The 16,344-nt window shown below is 42.5% G+C and overlaps 1 protein-coding gene across 2 annotated transcripts; it reads left to right on the top strand.

The window, feature by feature from the left end:
- The first annotated feature begins 2,774 nt into the window (after positions 1–2,774).
- asb15b (ankyrin repeat and SOCS box containing 15b) lies at positions 2,775–16,208 on the top strand. Of its 2 annotated transcripts, none has more exons than XM_047390161.1 (14): positions 2,775–2,996; positions 3,254–3,362; positions 3,497–3,549; positions 4,179–4,310; positions 4,399–4,563; positions 9,256–9,362; positions 10,699–10,837; positions 10,935–11,106; positions 11,486–11,646; positions 13,269–13,413; positions 13,492–13,647; positions 13,749–13,851; positions 13,946–14,073; positions 14,175–14,276. In XM_047390161.1, exons 2-14 carry the CDS (start codon positions 3,256–3,258, stop codon positions 14,176–14,178), a joined length of 1,572 nt encoding a protein of 523 aa, XP_047246117.1. In that variant the 5' UTR covers positions 2,775–2,996; positions 3,254–3,255; the 3' UTR covers positions 14,179–14,276. The 2 variants fall into 2 exon arrangements, with proteins under 2 accessions (XP_047246117.1, XP_047246116.1); XM_047390160.1 differs by having other exon boundaries at positions 2,776–2,996; positions 13,946–14,099; positions 14,175–16,208.
- Positions 16,209–16,344: the final 136 nt, after the last annotated feature.

The raw sequence follows: 16,344 nt of genomic DNA, 5'->3' as shown, positions 1-16,344 counted from the left end.
CTACAAGCTGAGTCACTATGTCATGCTCTGACGCTGTCTGAGACTTTTCCATAAACTCCCACGTATCAATTTGGTCATCGGGAGAAGTGGGTGCTTGTTCTCCTGTGAGAATATTTCCCTCAGAATATGTCAGGGTTATTCCCCAAGCTGTTGTTTGTAAAAGTAAGAAATAGGATGATGAGAAGTAACTCAGATGTTCAGCCACGCTATTCTTTGCTTTATTTAATGATGTAAACTTAATATATTATGTGTGTTTATTTAATTTTTGTCCAGTGGAGATGTTTTGGCTCCATCATCTTAGTGTGCAAATGCAAATGTTTTGCAACATAATCTGCTCCTGATCCTCCCTGATAAGTGGACCCATGTAGAAGCCATTATCCATAATTGATTTCCATTATCAAATCAATAGCTGTCACAAGGGAGAGATTCAGGAAATGAGGAAGAGCAAATGATTTAGAAAACCAAACTCTTGGTTTCCCGTGGACAGTACACTTTGTTTGCTCTCTCTCTTGTCAGAGACATCTCTGGGGGGCGGTACCTTCCCCCACACTCCAAAGACCCTAAAACCAGGTTAATTATTTATTAATTTGGCCTTATGGTAGACAGGTTGCCAGTGTCTCTACGTATGGCTTTACACAAGGATCAGGCTCATTAATGTCAGTCAGCAGGAATGTGTAAAAGTTCTACAGCATTGCCAGAAATAAATTTCCTTAAAGTTAGCGTTGGCCTTACATTGCAGGTAGGTGTTGCCAGAGGTTGGAAAATCAGCACTGCAAACTTGCCTCAGAAGTCATTACATTGTCTCAATAGTTCTCAGTATTAGAAAGTTGGGTTTTAATAGTCACCACAATAAGAGCCCTCCAACTATTCGGTATGGCAGTAGCACATAGCTATAAACATATGCATGAGAAGCATGTTCAGTCTGTATTGTGTCTCCTGGGAAAATGCTTTGGTAGTAAATAACAAATTAGGTCTACTTTACGCAAGAAAACATCAATGTAAAGGGCTACAGAAATAAAGTTGCAGAAACGTATTTGCTGGCAATCCACCATTAGCACTGTAGCACATCTAGATGCTACAGGATGTCAGAAAATGAGCTTGAATGGTTTTCAGTATTTGTTGCTAAGGATGTTGTGACTGACAGAGAGAGGAAACTACCTCAACTTTTCACAAAAGGCTGCAAATAACAGTTCTTTCTTTCATTAGCATGTGTGCAACAAAAAATTATATATGCTGCAGCATTGTAGTTTAGGGTGATAGAAATACATTTGCTAAAATATTAAAGTTTGTGTTAGCTCTGCAGCACAGCTACCTGCTGCTGCAAATTAGAAAAGCAGCAGTTATAAACTTGCTGTAAAAGTCAACAGATTATATTAATCATTTCTAAGGATGTTGCTTTTGCAGTGGTGATTATCAATCACCGCAATGGCTGTTGGTGTTTATAGGATGAATGGTGTGGAAAAACTAGCCTACGTTAAATTACATTAATTAGTTCATAAACCTTTTGGTCTCACACATTTGTATCGGAGTAAACGAGGTTGCAGGGGAACACACTTAAAGAATATTACTAAGTGACAGAGTGCAAGGTGTGTAGAAGAAAAACTAGAATTTTGCCCAACTTTGTATGAAAATAGATGAACATAGTGTGGTGTACGATACAAAAAACAAAAACAACCACGTTCAACCACAATAGAATCTCAAAAGGTTAAGTGATCCTCTTTGATTTGGTTGGGCAATTCTTGTTCTTGATGGATTCTAGGGTTTTATCTGAAGATTGTGTTTTCAGGTCATCAAAGAGGCACTGACCAATCAATCAATTAGAAGTGGACTTTGGGTAAAGTAAGAGCTACTTCACGTTTGAAAGGTAATGATAAATAAGTTCCACTATTTTTCTAAAACACCTTCTTTAGATGTCAGAGAGATGTCAATGAGTTTCTGTAATGTCAATAATTGATCACTTCAGTCACCTTTAATGTTTGAAATATTAACATTAATCCTGAAATTTACAGTTAATAATGGTTTATCCAACACTTTTACTTTAAAAAACATGTCCCAAACTAGACTCGTGGACCCAGTTCGACCAAAACTCATAGGGAAATTAAGTGTTTTATTTTGAGTTGTGATGGGGGGAACTGGGGGTCTTTGAATTGTGATCTTTGGCTCCTGGGGCTTTCTGTGGTCCAAAGTCCTGATTGTTGCTGAAAGTTCACAGGAAAGTTGCTGTAGTAGATAGAGTCCAGGAGTTTTCCCGTGGCGAGGATCCCTAGGCAACTAAGGCTCAGAACGGGCCAGCAGTAACTGCGGAAAGTTAGAAGATCTGGCGACAAGTTGCTGTAGAGCTGAGGTTCTTATAGATGGGAGAAGGTTATTGCTCAGCTGCACACTTCTCCAAAAGCTGTGTGTGCCCAACAGTGTCAAGGTTGACAAACAATAAAGCAATAACTAGCAACTATACACGCATGAATGGGATGTATCTCATACCAGTTTGTAATGTGCAGAGCAGTAGTTCCTTCTTTTGCTCACACTCACTCTTAGAAAATATGTTCTCAGGTGTGTTGGCTGCAAAAAGATCAGATTTAAAATGGGAGAGCAAAAACAGCATCAACCGAACAAAAAAACAATTTTGTTAAACACATTAACCTCATTAGTCTTGTCTGTGGGTCTTTATTACTTTATTATTCTGAACTAAAAACAGTACAAGTAAAATTACATATTTTTGAGACAATAGATCTCTTGTGCTTCGCATTTCAAGTGTGGCATCGCTGCACAAACTTGTCATGTGGGTTTCATCCACATGTCACTGAAATGATTCGATTTCAATTGTCACCGTGTAGCTGTTAGGGAAGTGAAGAAAATGACAGACAGCACACTCTGAGCTTAGTCATGTCATTTAAAGTAGGCCACTTCTAATAATAACCCAGACCGCCTGAGACCCTGCAAAACAAAAAGAGAATAAACACGCTAGAGAACCCAAGGACACTTATTCAGACCAACAGGTGAGGTATGGACATTATTGATCATATAAAACACAGCTTCATTTTTAGATCTGACTGCATGACGCTAATATGCTCTCATGTGACACTCATTGCTGCATGAGCTGTTGTGAAACAGTAACTCTTTAACAGACTGCATGCCCACTGTTCAACAGCAAAACACAAACTACAGGCATATGTGATCTTAAAATATTATTATTCCTATAATATTTTTCCAAGCTCCTCAAAGCTCTTTATTATCACATTTCCCCACTATGTAGAAATGGATGACCTTGAACAGGATGGCATTAATGAAGAACTGATTGAGTTTGCTATTCTGGAGAGCATTCAAGATGCCTACAAGCTGCAATGTTCAGTGCCAGCACACAGGTATGAAAAATTGAATTATGCTTGAAAGTCAGGTCTGGGGCTACACTTCAGGGCACTTATTTAATATTTAGTGGTGTTAAATGTTTACTGAGAGATAAGTGAACCAGTGAAATAAAACTGTGTTTGTTCACCAGGAAACAGTCAAACAGTGAAAACCTTAGGAAGATAATGACGGCTATTGATAAAGGTAAAGTAACATGTGGACATGAGTAATAATATGCAACACATTTTTAAAGTTTTTTTAGATTTTGCACCTTTAAAACGACAACCTTCAAAGGTTTTTTACTCTTCGTTGTCAAATTTATTGTCATGAATTTGAGCAGAGGCTACAATTCTGGTTTTCTCATCTAACTATGGATGCACTCCCAAACCTTGTAGAAGATGGTTACAGAATAGTCAAAGTTGCTATTGCTGGGAAGGGGTATCCATAAACAAATTGGACCTTATAGATTCAGAATAGGATGTCATCAAAATTCATGTACATGTAAAAGTAGACAAATACCTTTGGCCATAAAGTGTATATGTGCAACAGCTTTAAACTTCTGTTTGTAAAAAATGTTGAGAACCATTATCTTTAGGATTTTACTCACTTTATAATTGCAAACTATATTTTGATGGTACTTAAAAACCTCAAATAAACACATTAAGGTTTCTGGTTGAAACTTGACAAATATGTGAAAAGGTTCAAGGGATACAAAGACATTTGCAAGGCACTAAAGCAGTTAAAATCTGCATTCCAGAACATATAAATTCAATATTTAACACTCTTGAATATTGCAAATGTTATGCCTTGGATCCATGGTTGTACCTCTACAGGTGATGTAGCTGCACTGCAGGCACTGTCGTGCTGTGCGTCTGCCTTCAGAGAGAGTGACAGTAGGGGCTGGCTGCCTCTGCATGCAGCAGCAGTACTACCAAAGACAGAAATGCTGCATGTGGTGCTGCAGGGTAAGAGAGCACACCAGAGTTTGATAGAGGGAATAGGTTAAGTGTTAGATACCTATATTTACTCTTTATTTATTTTTCTTACATGCAGTGATGCTATCCATGGACATGACCCTAGAAAAGCAGACAAAGGATGGGGACACAGCTCTGACCCTGGCAGCAGAGGCTGACCAGGTGGAAAACATCAAGCTGCTGCTGCAGCACGGAGCCTCTCCACACAATACAAACAGCAGGAATGAATCTCCTCTGCTCATCGGTAGCACAATCGCACTGCTACACAGACAAGACGTACACTCGCCTCACAAATCTGGCCCATTGATTTAGCCCTACGGTTTCAAAAGTGTGATTTGGCTGAGCTTCTGAAGGAAATTATACAGAAAACATGAATTTGTGTATAATGTATGGCGATATAATTTCTGGCAACATATTGATCTTGTTAGATTTCAGCAGATGGTGAAAGAGTCCTGTTCACACCTTTCAGTGTTTTCTTTAAAAACCTTTGCTCAGCTGAATATTATAGTACTGGCCAATGCGGGATTTTCAAAATAATCCAATACATTTTATTGGAGAGTAATGACACTGGGATTTGGGGATATACAGTACAGACCAAAAGTTTGGACACACCTTCTCATTCAAAGAGTTTTCTTTATTTTCATGACTATGAATATTGTAGCAAGAACCCCTCATGACGACTACGAAATCGAGGCATGTGACGTCGCCCGGTACGGCGGAGCCGGGGTCCCACCCTGGAGCTAGGCCTGGGGTCGGGACTTGTCGGAGAGCGCCTGGTGGCTGGGTTGCTCCTCGCGGGAGTAAAGCCCGAAGGAGAGACGCGAGACCATCCCCCAGTGGGCCCACCACCTGCAGGGGGAACCGTGAGGGACCGGTGCAAAGAGGATTGGGTGGCGGACGAAGGTGGAGACCTCGGCGGCCCGATCCCTGGATGCTTAAGCTGGCTGTAGGGGCGTGGAATGTCACCTCGCTGGGGGGAAGGAGCCTGAGCTTGTGCGGGAGGTCGAGAGATATCGACTAGAAATAGTCGGGCTCGCCTCCACGCACAGCGTGGGCTCTGGAACCCATCTCCTCGAGAGGGGCTGGACTCTCTTCTACTCTGGAGTGGCCCACGGGGGCAGGCGGCGGGCTGGGGTGGGTTAGCTTGTCGCCCCCCAACTCAGCCGTCTAGTGTTGAGGTTTACCCAAGTGGATGAGAGGGTCGCATCCCTGCGCCTTTGGGTTGGGGAGAGGTCTCTGACTATCATTTCAGCCTACGGGTCGAGTGGTAGTGCGGAGTACCCGGCCTTCTTGGCGTCCCTGTTGGGGGTGCTGGATAGTGCCCCTCCCGGGAACTACATTATTCTGCTGGGGGACTTCAACGCCCACGTGAGAAACGACAGTGACACCTGGAGAGGCATGATCGGGAGGAATGGCCTCCCCAATCTGAATTCGAGCGGTGTTTTGTTATTGGACTTCTGTGCCAGTTACGGATTGTCCATAACGAACACCATGTTCAAACATAAGGGTGACCATCAGTGCACTTGGCACAGGACACCCTAGGCAGGAGGTCACTGATCGACTTTATTGTCGTATCATCATACCTTCGGCCGCATGTTTTGGACACTCGGGTGAAGAGAGGGGCTGAGCTGTCCACTGATCACCACCTGGTGGTGAGTTGGATCCGCTGGGGGAGGAGAAAGCCGGACAGACTTGGCAGGCCCAAGTGCACGGTGAGGGTCTGCTGGGAACGTCTGGGGGAGCCCTTGGCCAGGGATGTATTCACCTCTCATCACCGGGAGAGCTTTGACCAGATTCCGAGGGATGTTGGCGACATAGAGTTCGAGTGGACCATGTTCTCCGCATCTATTGTCGATACTGCTGCCCGTAGCTGCGGCCGTAAGGTCTGCGGTGCCTTTCGCAATCCCCAAACCCAGTGGTGGACACCGGCAGTAAGGGACGCTGTCAAGCTGAAGAAGGAGTCCTATTGGCTGTTGTTGGCTTGTGGGACTCCTGAGGCAGCTGACGGGTACCGTGGGGCCAAGCGTGCCGCGGCCCGGGCGGTGGCAGAGGCAAAAACTCGGACCTGGGAGGAGTTCGGTGAGGCCATGGAGAAGGACTACCGGTTGGCCCTGAAGCGATTCTGGCAAACCGTCCGGCGCCTCAGGAGGGGGAAGCAGTGCTTCGCCAATACTGTTTACAGTGGGGGTGGGGAGCTGCTGACCTCGACTGGGGACATCATCGGGTGGTGGAAGGAGTACTTCGAAGATCTCCTCAATCCTGCCATCACGCATTCCCTGGTGGAAACAGAGGCTGGGGACTCGGGGTTGGACTCTTTCATCACCCAGGCTGAAGTCATTGAGGTGGTTAAAAAGCTCCGCGGTGGCAGGGCTTCGGGGTTGGATGAGATCCGCCCTAAGTACCTCAAGTCTCTGGATGTTGTGGGGCTGTCATGGTTGACACGCCTCTTCAACATTGCGTGGCAGACGGGGACAGTGCCTCTGGATTGGCAGACTGGGGTGGTGGTCCCCCTACATAAGAAGGGGGACCGGAGGGTGTATTCCAACTACAGGGGGATCACACTCCTCAGCCTCCCTGGTAAGGCCTACGCCAGGGTATTGGAGAGGAGAGTCTGGCCGATAGTCGAACCCTGGCTTCAGGAGGAGCAGTGTGGTTTTCGTCCCGGCCGTGGAACACTGGACCAGCTCTATTCCCTCTATAGGGTACTTGAGGGTTCATGGGAGTTTGCCCAACCGGTCCACATGTGTTTTGTGGACCTAGAGAAAGCATTCGACTGTGTCCCTCGTGATGCCCTGTGGGGGTGCTCCAGGAATATGGAATCGGGGGCCTTTTACTAGGGGCCATCCGGTCTCTGTACAAGCGGAGCAGGAGTTTTGTTCGCATTGCCGGCACTATGTCGGACCTGTTCCCGGTGCATGTTGGACTCCGGCAGGGCTGCCCTTTTGTCACCGGTCCTGTTCATAACTTTTATGGACAGGATTTCTTGGCGCAGCCAAGGGCCGGAGGGGGTTTGGTTTGGGGACCAGAGGATTTCGTCTCTTCTTTTTGCAGACGACGTGGTCCTGCTGGCCCCCTCTAGCCAAGACCTACAGCACGCACTGGGGCGATTCGCAGCTGAGTGTGAAGCGGCAGGGATGAAAATCAGCTCCTCCAAGTCCGAGGCCATGGTTCTCTACCGGAAAAGGGTAGCTTGTCCTCTTCAGGTTGGAGGGGAGTTCCTGCCTCAAGTGGAGGAGTTTAAGTATCTCGGGGTCTTGTTCACGAGTGAGGGAAGAATGGAGCGGGAGATCGACAGACGGATCGGTGCGGCTGCCACAGTGATGGGGTCGCTGTGCCGGTCCGTTCTGGTGAAGAGAGAGCTGAGCCGAAAAGCGAAGCTCTCGATTTACCGGTTGGTCTACGTTCCTACCCTCACCTATGGCCATGAACTTTGGGTCATGACCGAAAGAACGAGATCCCGGATACAAGCGGCTGAAATGAGCTTCCTCCGTAGGGTGTTCGGGCACTCCCTTAGAGATAGGTTGAGGAGCTCGGCCATCCGGGAGGGGCTCGGAGTAGAGCCACTACTCCTCCATATCGAGATGAGCCAGTTGAGGCGGCTCGGGCATCTATACCGGATGCCTCCTGGACACCTTCCTCGGGAGGTGTTCCAGGCACGTCCCACCGGGAGGAGGCCCAGGGGACGGCCCAGGACACGCTGGAGGGACTATGTCTCTCGGCTGGCCTGGGAACGCCTTGGGCTCCCCCCGGAGGAGCTGGAGGAGGTGTCTGGGGAGAGGGACGTCTGGGCGTCTCTGCTGAGTCTGCAACCCCCACGACACGGTCCCGGATAAAGCAGAAGACGACGAGTATGAGTACGAGAATTTTGTAGCTTCACACTGAAGGCATCAAAACTATGAATTAACACATGTGGAATTATATACTGAACAAAAAAGTGTGAAACAACTGAAAATATGTCTTATATTCTAGGTTCTTCAAAGTAGCCACCTTTTGCTTTGATTATTGCTCTGCACATTCTTGGCATTCTGTTGATGAGCTTCAAGAGGTAGTCACCTGAAATGGTTTTCACTTCACAGGTGTGCTCTGTCAGGTTTAATAAGTGGGATTTCAAGCCTTATAAATGGGGTTGGGACTGTCAGGTGTGTTGTGCAGGAGGTGGATACAGTACACAGTTGATAGTCCTACTGAATAGACTGTTAGAATTTGTATTATGGCAAGAAAAAAGCAGCTAAGTAAAGAAAAACGAGTGGCCATCATTACTTTACTACCTGTTCCGCACACTCTTGGCATTCTGTTGATAAGCTTCAAGAGGTAGTCACCTGAAATGGTTTTCCAACAGTCTTGAAGGAGGAGCATTCAACAGAATGCCAAGAGTGTGCGGAGCAGTAATCAAAGCAAAAGGTGGCTACTTTGAAGCACCTAGAATATAAGACATATTTTCAGTTGTTTCACACTTTTTTGTTCAGTATATAATTCCACATGTGTTAATTCATAGTTTTGATGCCTTCAGTGTGAAGCTACAATATTCATAGTCATGAAAATAAAGAAAACTCTTTTGGTCTGTACTGTATATATATATTTATCTTTGTTACCATCCTCCTACACCTCTTTAGCACATTTCTTGTTGCAGTGGTCTCTTGTCTTTCCCATTTTACCTAAAGGTTTTAAGACATTTTGAATAACTTATAGCAGTTCATATGCTTATGTGTAGATTTAATTTTTCTGGGTACCACAGGACCACACCAAAATAATCTTTATCTTTTCGGGTTTTCTCCCCACAATGTATTTTTTTTTAAATAAAAGGCATCCTTTACAATCACCAAAGTTGGTAAAAAGTTCATGTTTTACTTTTATTGTCTTTTAAGTCATTTCTGCAAAAGAAACCCTTCACAAAAGGATTTTTACTGCCACATCTTATACTTTCCTCATTTTGTAGCAGTGAGACAGAGTTCATACAACAGTGTTTATTCATTCATCCTGGGTGGGGCCTTTGTGGAACAGGTGTGTCTCAAAAAGTGGACAGCAACTCATGAAGCTGCAAAGGTGAGCAGTGCTTTAAAACTACAATCCATGCTTTTCTGTAAAGTCAATGAAACTCACTTCAGATATAGTTTGTCACTTAAATGCATGATGCATTTAATGTGCTTAAATGTGTAATGTGTAATTAAATGTGCTTGATACACAATGCATCAAGGTCAGATTTTCCTTTAGTTTTGCTATTTTGTTGTAAAACGTAATTTGAAAACAAGCTACTAAGCCTCTGATGACATCACATTAGGTACAGTGCCTTGCGAAAGTATTCGGCCCCCTTGAACTTTTCAATTTCTTGCCACATTTCAGGCTTCAAACATAAAGATATAAAATTTAAATTTTTTGTGAAGAATCAACAACAAGTGGGTTTGGTCCTGCTTTTCGTCAGCAGGGACAGGGAAGATGGTCAAAGTTGATGGGAAGATGGATGGGGCCAAATACAGGATCATTCTGGAAGACAACCTGATGGAATCTGCAAGAGACCTGAGACTGGGATGGAGATTTATCCTCCAACAAGACAATGATCCAAAACATAAAGCCAAATCTACAGTGGAATGGTTCACAAATAAACGTATCCAGGTGTTGGAATGGCCAAGTCAAAGTCCAGACCTGAATCCAATCGAGAATCTGTGGAAAGAGCTGAAGACTGCTGTTCACGAACGCTCTCCATCCAACCTCACTGAGCTAGAGCTGTTTTGCAAGGAAGAATGGGCAAGAATTTCAGTCTCTCGATGTACAAAACTGATAGAGACAAACCCCAAGAGACTTGCAGCTGTAATTGCAGCAAAGGGTGGCGCTACAAAGTATTAACGCAAGGGGGCTGAATAATATTGCACGCCCCACTTTTCAGTTTTTTATTTGTTAAACAAGTTTGACACATCCAATAAATTTCATTCCACTTCACGATTGTGTCCCACTTGTTGATTCTTCACAAAAAATTTGAATTTTATATCTTTATGTTTGAAGCCTGAAATGTGGCAAAAGGTTGACCAGTTCAAGGGGGCCGAGTACTTTCGCAGGGCACTGTATAAGGCAACTGGTCAGACTTTTTAAAGTATGCCCATTTGTACTTTTCTTATTTTTTTTTCTCTTTTTAATGTAATTCCTCCTTCAAATGTGTTTACTTGTGTTCTGTCCATAGTAAATATTAATGCTGGGTGATCTGCTTGATTCTTGCGGCTCCTGTGATGTCATCAACCCATATACCCACTAAGTAGAATTAGCTGTGTAATCCTGCATTGGAAATCTCTTCTTCATTTCTGAGATTTTGCGAGATAAAGACACTACTGGATAGTAGAGAATATTTTCTATGTTTTTTAACTAGTTTGTTTCCTATCTCGTTTTTCAGGTGGGTTGTCCAGCTATTCTGATGCTGTTGCTTCGCCATGGTGCCAAGGTTACTATTAGAGACGGTCATGGTGTGACTGCTATGGGAATCGCAGCTGAGCACGGCAAGACTGAAGCCTTAGAAATACTTATACAACATGGTAAAACCTCAACATTTTACTGTTAAAAATATAATTCAACCCTGCAGAATTTCCTTACTCATCCCTCTGTTTTTGTATTTTTTCTGTTCTCCACTAGGTGGTGATGTGAATGCCCAGGCCAGCAATGGGGACACAGTCCTTTATGATGCATCTGGGTCAGGAAACCTGGACTGCGTCAAGCTGCTTCTGCAGCACGGAGCCAACCCAAATGTGGCCAACTACGCCTGTCAGCTGCCCATCCACAGAGCTGTGTATGAAGGGCACATACTGTGAGTTCTGGCCCAGGTTTTGAAGGAACATGAGGCATCGTTCTGATGCATTAGATGTGGAATTATACTCAGCTCATAACATTTCACCAGATTTAGTTCTTGGAATAAAGAACTCACTCTAGATTAAATAAAATTACTTAACCCATTTTCTGCATCACAATAAGCAAACAACAGAGGGAAAGTTCTGCAGAACAAGACAGATCTTTACAGTCCCCACAAAGAGCCCTTTGTTTATCACTGTTTCTAAGTTCGGTGTGTAAATAACACTGTTCCTCAAACCACTGACTAATGAGCGATCCTTTTGTGCTATTTTTGTTTGTTACAGAGTATTTTTCACTGTGTTGCTTCCTCTGTTTTGGTCCCTTTTTTTCTACCACAGAGCCCTAAGAACTCTGATCCCTGTCACCACGAAGAGAGCGATCCGTCTCTCAGGCCAGAGCCCTGTCCACTCTGCTGCTGATGGGGGGCAGACCGAATGTCTCGAGCTACTCATCCAGAAGGGTTATGATGTCAACGCCCAGTTAGATAAACACATCTCTGGTAGGTGCGACCACATAAGTGTTTGTTTACAGCACTACTTTAATCAAAACATGGCAACTATTACTTAATGACTATAAAACAGGCCTTTATGTAAAGCCATTATTGAAAGAAGGCCATAGTAGGTCCCGTTTGCAGTTTCCTTGAAGCCATTAGAGGACAGAGCAAACTTGTGGAAGAAGGTACTCTTTACAGTTGAGACCAAAATAAAAATTTTTGGACTAGATTGAAAATACTCTGTGGGGCAAAAAAATCAACCCAGCATATCACCCTAAACGCACCATCCACTATAGTTGTGGTAGCAACGTCATGCTGTCAGAGGCTGCAAAGGCTTGAGACTGGGGCAGGGATTCTCCTTCCAGCAGGACGATTCAAAACATACTGACAGAGCTGCAGTGGAGTTGTTTGGGATGAAACAAATATTTCAGTTTCTAGATGTGCAAAGCTGTTAAACACATACCCCAAAAGCCCTGCAGCTAGTTGCAGCTAACGGAGGTTCTCCAAAGTAGTGACTCGGGGTAGACACAATCTCACACAAGACTTTTCAAACTATAACTAGTAAAGAATTTGAAAAGGACCTTTTTGTTTTCCATCCACTTCACAATTATGTGCTGCCTTTTGTTGGTCTATCACATAAAACCCAAAAAGTTGTTGAAGTTTGAGTTGGTTACATGAAAAATGGGGGAAAAAAATGAGGGGTCTGAATACATTTGTAAAGCACTATAGTGATGCTTTTATAGTGTGCAAGTAAGAAGTGTTGCAATTTAAATGGCTTAAAGCTGTTAAAATGTATTGTGTTTGCATCAATATGAGTGCATTGTGGATGAATGCGATGACTTGTTTTTCAAAATTGTTTGACTTTCCAAATATATGCTATACTTTTTAGCAATGCAAAGCAGATGTTTGCTGTGTGATTTTCAAACTTGAATTAGTGTCTAAAGCAACTGGAAGGTTTTAGATTTACTCAGTGGGTTTTAATAACCTAATGATTTATTTACTATAACTGCATGGCTCACTCATATAATGTTTTCTGGTGAGACAGCTGTTTGGAGAAATGGGAGTACTTGACGCACACCCAGAGTAAGAATGCTGGTCAGACAAGCAGCAGAAATCACAGTATCTACCTGAATTCTACCATAATTTTAGTTGTTTCATTTTCAACTTTTTGTCATAAGTCATACGTCATATGTCATTTTTCGCTGTTGTAAGACTGGGCTCACCATAAAGCATTTTTAAATATTTGTGTAGGGTGTCGGTTTGTTAGATTTCCAAACTACTGCTCACAGACAGTGTTTTTTCCTCCCCCTCACTGGACAAATTGCCATAGAAGTCTTTACTTTATAAGCTCATATTTGGAGACATTGCATCACTTTCGTCCTCTTTGGCAGCTGTTGTGTTATGCATTGATGTCCAAGTTTAGTCTTCCATACCTTACATCATCACTCTTTGGAGGTTTTTGCCTGCCTGCCTTAAGATGCTTTCACAATCCTGACCTTTTTATTGACTTTGACCAAGGAAATGAATATAATGACAATGAACTACACATCTGAACACAATTAAAAAGGAAAAGCTGTGAAAATGATAAAAGATGCTCAAAAACCTATGGACCTTTTTAAATCTTACAGAGAACTATAGCGACCTGAGGAAGACTCCTCTGTACTTCACCGTTTCTAATGGCGATGTGACCTGTGCTGAGATGTTGCTGAAAGCTGGAGCAAGAACTGACCTGGACCCTCTCCGATGCATCTTGGTTGCTGTACGGGCAGAAAGGTATGCCGGAGGCATTTGACATGTTTTGTCTGGTGTACAATTATTGTTGGTTGGCCTAGAATTATCTTCCGTGTCCAGGTATGAATTGGTGAAGCTGCTGCTCTCCTACGGAGCCGAGGTGAACTGTTATTTCCGTGTGATCAGCAATACAGTGTTCCCCACCGCCCTTCAATATTGCCTCAGAGACCAGGCCATGTTGCGATTGCTGCTCAACAATGGCTATCAGGCTCACAAGCACGTATACTAACTGATAATCAAACTCCATTTAAACCAAATTCCTAATAAAAATACCTTATAAAACTGCTAAAACATTTTACATCCCATTCTTCCTGTAGGTGCTTTCAGTGCTGCCATAATAAAAGTGAAGACATGGACAGTACCTGGACTGACCTTCACAATCAGGCCTACAGGATATACTGCCAGCCTAATGTCATCCCAGTATGAACTGACACAGATACATCCTTATTCTCTTGCTACAGTGACAAAAGTAGGAGCCAGCAATAAAGGATATTCCTGATCTTTGTTCTTTCAGTTTTGTGAGTTTGTGTCAGTGTCATGGCTGGCCCATCTGGCTGGCAGCGTTGTAAGGATACTTCTGGACTATGTCAGCCACATCAGCATCTGTTTCAACCTGAAATGCATCTTGGAGAGAACTCCACAGTGGGAGGAAATTTCTGCTATTCTGAGTAAAACTGTAAACATATGGTACTGATTTGATATTCTGGGTAGCTAGAGCCTAATTCACTTTGCCTCTGCTCCAGGTGAACCCCGCTCCCTGCAGCACTTGTGCCGACTCGTCATCAGAGGTAGAATGGACATCAGGATGCTGAATGACCCAGAGGCCATGGCAGCTGTTCCTTTCCCTCCCAGACTGATCAATTACCTGACCTACAGTGAGGACGACCTGAATGGGGGACTCTAGTGATGACAAGCTCTGATCTGCATTAACTCATTATGAATTTTGTAATAAGTGTGCATTTAGTGCCTTTTTTTTTTTTTGACAAAAGTGTGTTGAAAATCTGTATTTTCCTGTATTTATATTCGTACTGTACACTTGTAAAAGTAGAACCAGCACACCTGATAAATGCATGTATGGCGAATAAAATAGGTGATATCTATGCCCAGATCTAAATTTGAGCTTGGCCTATTTTGCAAAGAATAATGTGCAAAAATGTTCAGTCTCCAAATATACAAAGCTTTTAGAGTGATACTCTAGTGGATTTTCAGCTGTAATTCAATCACAAAGTACCGCCTCAGGGAGGATAAATACAAATGAATGTGACACTTTTTAAGTCCCTCTTTGTAAAGAAAAAATATATATATATGCTTTTCCTCACACTTCACAATAATTTATTTCACATGAAATCCCAATTTTATTCTATTGTAATTTCCTTATATAGGACATAAAATATAATTCACATAAGTTAAAATAATAAATTCAAAATCAATGGAAGGACATAGTCAGCAATTTTTTAGTAACTAATATCAACAGTAATATTTGTTCTTGAACAAAACTTAACAAGATCACAAAACCCTTCAAATTGAAAAGGAATATTCAAAAAACTTGATTTTTACAGTTTTGTAAAAAGTTCAGATCTTTTTAAACCTTCCTGCTGCAAATTTTCATCAAATCTTCCTGATTTATGAATAGCTTTCTGAATTTATCTTACAAAAACAAATGTTTGAAAGAACTTATGAGGTAGTCATGATAGTGGCGACTGTGACTCAGTAGTCGTCTTGCAATCAGAAGGTTGTGGGTTTGATTCCAGCTTCCTCCTGCCATATCTCGATGTGCCCCTGGGCAAGGCACTTAACCTCAAGTTGGCCTACTGATCTGTGTATCAGTGTATGAATGTGTGAGCGTTAGTGATTGAGTGAATGTGGCTCTAGTGTAAAGTGCTTTGAGTGATCTGTATGACTGGAAAGGTGCTACATAAGTTTAGTCCATTTACCATAGGAACAGGTCACTGGTGGAAATAAACAGGCATAAAAGAACCAGAAGAGCTAATCAGGGGAAATGTGGAGCAGCTGTGGCAGAGGGAGGGCAGAGCAGCTGAAGGAAGTTGAGTAATTTGCCAGAGCAGAAACAGAAATACAAGAAAACCCAGGGAAAATATCTAACGTAGATCCATCAAAAAATAATTCTAGTTGAATGAAGAACACCAGAACAAAAAACAATGAGCAGACAAGGAAAACACCTAACAAAATAGAACACAAAGAAATAAAAGTAAGAATGCAAGAACTGAAGAACAGAATGCACTGAAAATAAATGGTCAAAATACACACCCAACTGAAAATCAAAACCCAAATACCTCAGAACCCTGACAGTGTTGCTTTTTGAAATCTTTCAACCTACTTAATGTGTCAAACAGGTTCTATTTAAGTGATTTTTTTGATTCTAAAGGTCAGGTAGTAATCAGGCCAGTGTTTGGCAAGTGAAATTGAACCAGACAATGTGATTGTTCACAGTTGATTCATGATTTAATAAGCAGGACAATTACTTTTTCACATAGGACCAGGTCAATTGGGATATATTTTTGTCACTTGATAAATTATATCATCATTTGATAACTGCATTTAATATTTTGTCAGGTTATCTTTGATACCAAAAACATTTAAGTTTGATAAAAAAGCAAATATGTCTCCACAGTAATGTACTTTTAGCAATGTAGTTTCATAAAATTAGGCATATTTGCATTTTGAAGTTTTTGTTATAGTTTGCTTAGAGCTGCTAACAATGTTCAACATATAGCACATATAATTCACTCCCTAATAAAACTTGATGAAATATGTAACCTTGTTGTGGTTTTTAAAGGACTCCCAGTCAATTGCTAAAATTTGTTGGATTCATTAAACATATCATAGATAAAGACAGTTCTGTTGTGATAGTACTTTCTTTCCGTTATTCCTGGTAATCTTTTTTCTCTGATC

This window comes from Girardinichthys multiradiatus, chromosome 17 (genome assembly GCF_021462225.1).
Source record: "Girardinichthys multiradiatus isolate DD_20200921_A chromosome 17, DD_fGirMul_XY1, whole genome shotgun sequence".
Classification (NCBI taxonomy): domain Eukaryota; kingdom Metazoa; phylum Chordata; class Actinopteri; order Cyprinodontiformes; family Goodeidae; genus Girardinichthys; species Girardinichthys multiradiatus.
The sequence above is the reverse complement of the archived record's forward strand: the minus strand, read 5'-3'. Positions and strand labels throughout refer to the sequence as shown.

Bases quoted from the DNA above. Each gene is read 5' to 3' on its own strand.
- asb15b (XM_047390160.1), top strand. From the start codon at position 3,256: ATGGATGACCTTGAACAGGATGGCATTAATGAAGAACTGATTGAGTTT. The intron at 4,564-9,255 runs GTAGCACAATCG...CTCATTTTGTAG, and splicing joins TGAATCTCCTCTGCTCATCG to CAGTGAGACAGAGTTCATAC. The intron at 14,100-14,174 runs GTAAAACTGTAA...CCTCTGCTCCAG, and splicing joins GGAAATTTCTGCTATTCTGA to GTGAACCCCGCTCCCTGCAG.